The following is an 8,483-nucleotide window of genomic DNA, read 5'->3' as shown; positions in this document are numbered from 1 at the left end:
TGAAACATCCTCAGGACGGCTCAAATCTAAACAAAATAACTTCAATTCATAAATAAAACTCATAGAGAGTAATTCCGGATAATAAAGTTTCAATCTTTAACAAGAACTATAAGTCAAATCCAAAGTCAAACCTTGGGCCCGCACCTCAAAACCTGACCAAAATTATAAAATCCGAACACCCATTCGATAACGAGTCCAACCATACAAGAATTACCTAATTCCGATATCAAGTCATCCTTCAAATCATCATTTTACATTTTGAAAGATTTCTTCAAAAAATTTCATTTTTTCTCAACTCAAAACACTAATTTAATAATAAAAATAAAGATAAAATCATGAAGTATAATCAATTCCGAGTGAAGAACACTTACCCCAATGATTTGCTTGAAAACCCACGAGAATTCGCTCAAAATCGAGGTCTACAACTCAAAATATGGTAAAAATGGCTAACCCTCGAATTAGAGTACTTTTTATATTCTGCCCAGCGATTTACACATCGCGATCGCGGAAATCAATATGCGATCGCGAAGATGAAAATTACCAGCTGCCAAGAATGCACTACGCGATCGCGAATAAGGTGATGCGAACACAGTTCAAGACTGCCTCAACGTACGCGATCGCGAAGGTAGACATGCGAACACGAAGAACAAAGTGGAACTCCCCACCATGGCCAATTCTACACGAACGCGTAAGATTAAATGTGAATGCGATGCAGCAGGATTCACACGTTCGCGATCGCGAACTATCCACTGCGAAGGCGAAGAAGGAAAATGGTCATTCATCAAAACGGCCTACGCGGACGCGGAATGAACTTCGTGATTCCGTAGAAGGGGACACCAGATATCAGAACAGCCATCCAAAACATGAAAAAATGGCTCGTAGCCCATCCGAACACATGCATAGGACCCCCAGGACCCCTTCGAAACATACCAACAGGTTTCATAACATACCACGGACCCGTTCGAGGTCTCAAATCACATCAAACAACGTCGAAACTACGAATCGCACCACGAATCGAACTTATGAACTTTCAAATCTTCCAACTTCTGAAACTCGCGTTGCAACATATCAAATCAACCCGGAATGACGTCAAATTTTGCGTGCAAGTTCCAAATGACATAACGGAGCTAATCCAACTCTCGAAATCGCATTCCGACCCCGATATCACCAAAGTCAACTCTCGGTCAAACCTCTCAACCTTCCAAAACTTCAACTTTCCAATTTTCGCCGAAATGCTTCAAATTACCCTACGGACCTCCAAGTCCAAATCCGGGTGCACGCCTAAGTGCAAAATCACCATACGAATCTATTGGAATCATCAAAACGTCATTTCGGAGTCGTCTACACAAAAGTCAACTCTTTTCATTTAAGCTTCAAAAATAAGAATTGTTCTTTCAATTAAATCCCGAATCATCTGAAAATCAATCTCGATCACACACGCAAGTCATAATACACATAACGAAACTTCTCGAGACCTTAGGCCGTCGAACGGGGCGCTAATTCCCAAAACGATCGGTCGGATCGTTACAGAAAGTAACATAGTCCCCATAGAAATGATATAACAGTTGAGATACGAGAGTAAAAATTTGGTCCGGATGCTTGTGTGAGCTCATCGCCTCTAATTTTAATGAACAATCTCCCTCCTATTTTAATTGTCATTTTACCTCAAAAAAATCCCAAATAATTGTCACTTTAAGATTTCAAGACTAAATTTATTAATTGTTTCCAACTATACCTTTAATATTAAAAAAAAACAGTAATTCTTTTTAATACTGCTCAATTCTCAAAAAATATTTAGTAGGGGTAACTTAGTAAATTATATTTATTATTTTTTAATAGACGTGAAAAGAATTAAAGCAACCGTTAAATGGGACAGAGAAAGTATTAATTGAGCTGCCTTAAGGGCTGATTTAGCAAATTATCCCTTTTTAGGTCATTATTTAAATTTTGTCCCTATTTTAAAAAATAATATAAATGTAGCCCTTTGGAAAATATTTCTTTCGGATAACGTTAGAAGGTCTAATATTTGCTCATATAACATTTATTTTGCCACAGGACATAAGACTGTGATCTAACTTTTCTCATAAAAATTTTAATTTTTTGACTGTACTCTAACAAGTCCATCAATTGCAAGAAAATTTTTTAAAAAAAAGCATCATTTACTACAAAAAGAGACAACAGGCGAAAATCCCCCAGGATCGCATAAGCTAATCAGCATAATCAGAACAAATAAAATAAATAAATAAGGCTTGCATGGATTAGAGTTTTGATTAAACCATATAATGTCAAGAAAAAACTTAAGTCAAAAGGATGACTAAAAGACAAAGTTAAGTCGTCAGTAACAACAATGGCCGTTGCGTAGGAAAAGCATAGCAGCAGCCCTGCCCATTTCGCTATTCCCAAGATTCCCTCTTCCCTTTGCAAAAACCCACATCCGATCCTTCTTTTTTCATTTATTTATTTAACCCCCTAAAACCCCATTTATTATATATACACTAGTACATAGTATCCATTTTTCTCTCTTTTAACTTCTGTATTGACTATTGCCCTGTGATCTTTCTTTCTTTCTTCTAGGAGCACCAATCTCCTATAACCCTTTTAGTTTCAGCTTTCAAGTTTTCTTTTTTATTTGTCAACTTACACATGGGGGATCACGGCAAGGTCAAATCGGACATTTCTTTTGCTGGAACTTTTGCTAGTAGCGCCTTTGCTGCTTGTTTTGCTGAGGTATATTTCAGATTTCAGTAAAACCCAAAATGCTGATTTTGCTATTTTTCTTCAATTTGGTTTTATGCAGGTGCATTAGAGAATGAACAAGTTAGTTTCGTTTCTTTCTTTTTTTAAGTTTCTTTTTTGCTTCTCTTTATTGGGCTACTTGAGTTTCTTGAATCTTTGTTATGTTTGCTTCAAAGATTGAAACTTTTGACTAGACATGGGCTGTTTATTTTTCGGGTGGGATTTTTTTTTTGTTTGGGGGGGGGGGGGGGAATTGCCTTGCTATAAATGATCCCCGTTGAGGGCCTAAGGGCTTTGGTCTAGTGGTAAGACCGCAACTTAGTGATATGTGGGTCAGGCATACTTCAGGAGTTGGAACCCTGCTTCTGACAAAAACATGACAAAAGCATGGTATTTAAGTGAAAAAAGTTAGGAGGGCGGGCCGTTATCAACCGAGTTTCGAACCGTGTGCCACTGGCTCCGGGAGATTTCTTGATTGTAGAAATAAAATGAAAGATCCCCATTAAGCTGTTAAGTTTCTTAGCTTATAACTGTTGAATCCTTACTGGGTTACTTTGATGGGCAACTTGAGTTTTGTTTAAACTTCCTGTTGCTGTCTTTCTAAAGAAGTATAGCTATGTCTGTATTAAGAATAAGCTAGTTCAGCATACTGCGCTTGATTTGATCTATGATCACCTTTAGGTAGATAAAGGAAAAAGGGAAGTCCACATGACCTTGAGACACGGTTATGGTGGTACAAAAGCAATTTATATTCATGCTTTATTGCTGTAAAAAAAAATCACTTATCAATGAAGTGGGAGGATTACCATTGAAATCTCTTGTTCAGATCCCGGTGGAGGCAAGAACGCTAGGTGGCCTAAGCTTTGGTGGTAGAGTTACTTTGGAAGTAGCAGATACCCAGTGGAATGGTCGAGATCCACAAGATGGCCCCCAACACCATCTGTAATAAAAAAAATATTGGCCTTCATCATGTAAATAGTTTAGAATAACCATGTCTTGCTTAATTTTGAAGGGAATTGAGTGTTTTTGCTTTTTACGAAGCTATAGAAGTAGGTTATACTATGTTTCTTTGCTGCCTTAAAAATTCTCCAAAGAACGGTTAGCCTTGATCATTAAGTGTTTGCAAAGAATCTTGTATTGCTCAAGGTTGTTGGAAATGAAGTTTGTTTAAGTTTTGTTGCCATTTATTTGGTCATATTGTTCTCGAAGTGTTCATGCCATGCTATCGTTTCTGTAAATGACTCCTTCACTGCTTAGTAAATCTTGTTTTCTTCATACAAAATTCTATTCCAGGTGTGTACTTTACCATTGGATACTGCTAAAGTTAGGCTTCAGCTTCAAAAGAAGGCAGTTGAAGGGGATTTATCTTTACCGAAATATAGGGGATTGTTAGGTACTGTTGGCACCATTGCAAAGGAAGAGGGAGTAGCTTCATTATGGAAAGGTATTGTACCTGGGTTGCATCGTCAATGTTTATTTGGAGGTCTTCGGATTGGGATGTATGAACCTGTAAGTTATCATTTCTAGTTAGCAATCACTACAAGTTTATTTTGTGGTTTTTGCCCTTTTATGGACTGTTTGCTTGGCAAGCAGGTTAAAAACTTTTATGTTGGTAAAGATCATGTTGGGGATGTGCCGTTGTCAAAGAAAATTCTTGCTGCACTTACAACTGGTGAGTGCCTTCTCAGATGTTCTGTGTTTGTTATCACTTTGCTCAAGAGTTTAGACAGTGGAGCTTTTATTTCCATTCGTACAGGGAATATAAGTTCAATGTTTGGATTATCAATAGCATGTGTTCTGTTTTTCCTTGTATTGGTCTTTTTATTGTTTGTTCTTTCAATATATTTAAAGTAATTTGGTAAATCTTTATCAAATAGGCGCATTGGGCATTATAATTGCAAATCCTACGGATCTAGTCAAAGTACGTCTTCAAGCTGAAGGAAAATTGCCAGCAGGTGTGCCAAGGCGTTACTCTGGAGCTCTAAATGCTTACTCAACAATAGTTCGACAGGTATATGCCTTATCCAGCTCAGTTCTTTGCTAAATCATGAAAATTGACGGTAGGCGGGACTGCAAAGTTGAGTACACCTACTTTGATCATGAGTTGGAAGTTATTTGTCCCTTGAATTGCAATTAGGTGCTACTTAATCGATTAAATCCTTGTTACTATTCAAAGTCCCATAATCTGTCCAAGCAAGTGGGCACGCGGAAAAAAAAAACAAAAGAAAAGTGGGCTAGTTACCTACAAAATATGTGCCTTAAGGAAGTAGTAACATTTACAAACTATTATGTACCTAGAGTTTGAAGGCAAAATTTCTTAAAGATTCTTTAGTTCGACTATCTTCCGTTCTGATTCTTTGTTCGACTCTCTCCTTCACCATCTAACTTTTATGTATTCATTTTATCCTCTTCAGTTTTTGGAGAAGAAGGGTAGTAGTTTTCTTCTCGATGTAGTTTCCGTTCTCCTGGAAATTTTATACATGCTTGGGAAATTATTCCATTTCTTGAAATTTAATCAAATCCCCTGGGCTCCAGCTTACTGGAGCATTTGTAAAATATAGGTTCTGCAAGTGAAAATTTGAGGCAACTCATTGTTGAGTCATAGTTTTCCTCGCGAAAAAGACTCCTATTTAAACTCTTATCTTAACCTCTTCGCGTCTTGTTTCTACCACATTTTTATCTTAGGAAGGAGTTGCAAAGCTGTGGACTGGTCTTGGACCCAATATTGGGCGAAATGCCATCATTAATGCAGCTGAATTAGCAAGTTATGATCAAGTGAAGCAGGTAAAGAAACCATAATTTTTATGATACCACCTCATTTTCCTGACTGTCTAATGTGGTAGCTTTCTTGGATCTGGATGTTTACATTATCATTCTTCTTACTTTTCGGTCTTTAAAATGCAGACCATTCTCAAGATTCCTGGGTTCACAGACAATGTTGTTACTCACTTGTTCGCTGGCCTTGGAGCTGGTTTTTTTGCAGTCTGCATAGGGTCCCCCGTTGATGTGGTATCTTCTATATTCTTTGTTCTTTACACACTTGCTTTCTTTTTTTGGTCTTTTCTGATGGCAACCCATGATCCAGTTATTTGTTTGTTAATATTTTAGATCTTCTCGGCCAAATAGGGAAAAGGAGACTCGTATAGTCATCTTTCTAATGAAGGAAATTAGCAAAGTCAATGTCTAGCCTGTTAGACAGATGCCTCCATCTTGTGAATCTGAAGTCCTATGCTCATGAATTTTGTATATATGTTGTTTTCAAGGCTTCTAGTTGCTTGAACGATAATAAAACTCTAGTTTGTTTTTGGGTAAAGGGAGGAGGCGCTAGAGGAGTAGAAGTTAGGTGTAAGGGGATGTGTTGTAATTAAAAGAGGATGTCAAGTAACAGATAATAATATTAGTAATGAGGGCTAATCCATCCAAAACTGGGTGGAAAGGAGGAAGTAGTGGTGGCAAAATGGTTAAAAGAAAACAGTTATCCACCCATGTTATCCATTAAAACTTTCAAGGTCTCAAGTTCGAAACCCACTGGGTGCAAACAATTTCTGAGGGCCATCGGACTGGGTAAAACCTGAATTAACCGTGGTGCACTTGCGGGAAACTCCTTGCCGAGGGCCCGGATTAGTCGGGGCTCAAAGAGACTCGGACACCCGGTGCAAATCAAAAAAAAAAAATTATCCATTAAAAAATGGATTGGATCATGCACTTTTTAAAAACGGGTCAAAAATGGATAAGAACCATATTATCCACTTAGAAAATAGATAACCAATGGATAACTAATAGGTTTAACTTTTACATTTGTAAAGACTCAAATTGGGGGTTCCTCGAGTATGAGAGACTAAAAATTCTCCCAAAAGTGATCATATTCAAGAAGCCATAGATAATATGGATATCCATATTATCCGCCGGTTAACCCATTTTTTATTCGTATTAAATATGGGTTGGGTCGGATAATTTATTTGTTTTTGCATTACCCGTTTGCAACCCGCTCATATCCGCCCCGCCCCGCCCGTTTGCCACCCCTAGGAGGAAGCATGTCTCTTTTACCAAACAATCGTAAGCAAATATAGAGAATTCACTTAGGAGAGGTAACCAATTGGTTTTTCTTTTCTTCACTCTTCCCTTCCCCTTCCTGGTAACTGGGATCAATACTGGTATCCTGACTTGGTCAGTTGGTTGCATATGATGGTAATACCAACTTTTTTAGAAGCCACATTCTTAATCAGTTCAATACTGTTCCAGCATTTTGGTGATAGGCAATTTTTGTTCAATATCGTAATCTTTTAGATCAACATTAATCTGTCTTCAAAATTTATCCTTTAAAGTTGCAATATCAGTAGACTTCATAAATTTTATTAGATTAACGTTATGTTGATGACACGGTAAACTGGATGCAGGTTAAGTCAAGAATGATGGGAGATTCCACATACAAAAATACCCTTGATTGTTTTGTGAAAACATTGAAGAATGATGTGAGTTCATCATCTGTCCTTTCTCATTGGTTGTTGAAGAATCCAACTATTTTGTAGACACAAACAAATTTTCCTCTTAGTTTTTATTTTTTAATAACTGATCTTGGCTTCTTACAAAATGAAGAACTCTTACCTAAAACAAAACAATGACCTCACATTTCTATCAAGATAGTTTTACAATACAAAAAATCAGATCCCTTTATTACAGTTCTTTTTTTCCTTCTATCAACTTCTTGTTGTCTTGTTTCCAGTGCCCTGCCACTAGTTAGCTTTATGCCTAATGTCTTTAAAATGATGCTGCCTTTGTGCCCTTTATGTTCTCAGGGACCTTTAGCTTTTTATAAAGGCTTTATCCCAAATTTTGGACGCTTGGGATCGTGGAATGTCATTATGTTTCTGACATTGGAGCAGGTAATCGTTTCCGTTCATTGCTGATAAATTTTTTTACCAGATTAGCACATGTCCTTGGATTCCCCAATTTTCGCGTGCTTCATGTTTTAACTCTTCACTTGGCAACTGTTTGCTCCATTAGGCTTTGAAAAATTACCTCATACAATAATTGGCTTACCCTTTATATCTTATTTTTGGCAGGCGAAAAAGTTTGTAAAAAACTTAGAATCAGCTTGATGTCAAAGAGATAGATCATCAAGCAGAGGATTACTAATATATGCATTAAACATGGATTGGCTCAGCAACCATTAAAACAACGATTGTTTGCAACATTCCCTTTTTTCCATTTTCATGAATAATTTGTCCTAATGGAGAACACAGGAACTGTGGGAGAGAAACTCAGAGGCGTTTGATAGGTTTTCCCCTCTTACTATTCTTGTAGACTGCAAATGTTGTACCCTTCTTTCCTTTTGGTTACTAGGGGATTCTATTACTGATTTATGGGATTTGACTCCAATGATGATTAACAATAAAGATTGAGTTTGAGCTGTGTGTGTTCTTGTTGAGTTTTTTTGGTTGGCTTTAGGCATCTGGTATTTGGCCTGACTAATTCAGATCCGTGCCAGGTAGACCTATTAAGAGGGTAAAGCAGTTCCTACCAAGAAGTTGTTAGGACTCTATGGCTAAGAGTGAAGTGATCCTAATCATTCTGCCGTATCTTTGGGTGGTTTCTTGTTGAGTTTCAACCAAAGTTGTTTCAAGTTACTAACTTGCATTTTGAAAAAAAATCTCATATATTCTATCAAGACATTTACAGAAGAAGTAGAAGCCCTTTTCAAAGAAGCTATTCAGGAACAAATGGACCGTTTTATACTTTAGGAACAA

General features: G+C 37.3%; 1 protein-coding gene across 1 annotated transcript; it reads left to right on the top strand.

The window, feature by feature from the left end:
• The first annotated feature begins 2,362 nt into the window (after positions 1-2,362).
• On the top strand, positions 2,363-8,148 carry LOC104086511 (mitochondrial uncoupling protein 1). The gene is made up of 9 exons (XM_009590784.4): positions 2,363-2,727; positions 4,030-4,245; positions 4,330-4,408; positions 4,614-4,747; positions 5,422-5,520; positions 5,641-5,745; positions 7,134-7,208; positions 7,533-7,619; positions 7,800-8,148. Exons 1-9 carry the CDS (start codon positions 2,644-2,646, stop codon positions 7,833-7,835), a joined length of 915 nt encoding a protein of 304 aa, XP_009589079.1. The 5' UTR covers positions 2,363-2,643; the 3' UTR covers positions 7,836-8,148.
• Positions 8,149-8,483: the final 335 nt, after the last annotated feature.

This window comes from Nicotiana tomentosiformis, chromosome 7, assembly GCF_000390325.3.
Source record: "Nicotiana tomentosiformis chromosome 7, ASM39032v3, whole genome shotgun sequence".
Lineage (NCBI taxonomy): Eukaryota > Viridiplantae > Streptophyta > Magnoliopsida > Solanales > Solanaceae > Nicotiana > Nicotiana tomentosiformis.
Note: the sequence above shows the minus strand (reverse complement) of the source record. Positions and strands in the feature narration are given on the sequence as shown.

Bases quoted from the DNA above. Each gene is read 5' to 3' on its own strand.
- LOC104086511 (XM_009590784.4), top strand. From the start codon at position 2,644: ATGGGGGATCACGGCAAGGTCAAATCGGACATTTCTTTTGCTGGAACT. The intron at 2,728-4,029 runs GTATATTTCAGA...ATTCTATTCCAG, and splicing joins TTGCTGCTTGTTTTGCTGAG to GTGTGTACTTTACCATTGGA. The intron at 7,209-7,532 runs GTGAGTTCATCA...TTATGTTCTCAG, and splicing joins TGAAAACATTGAAGAATGAT to GGACCTTTAGCTTTTTATAA.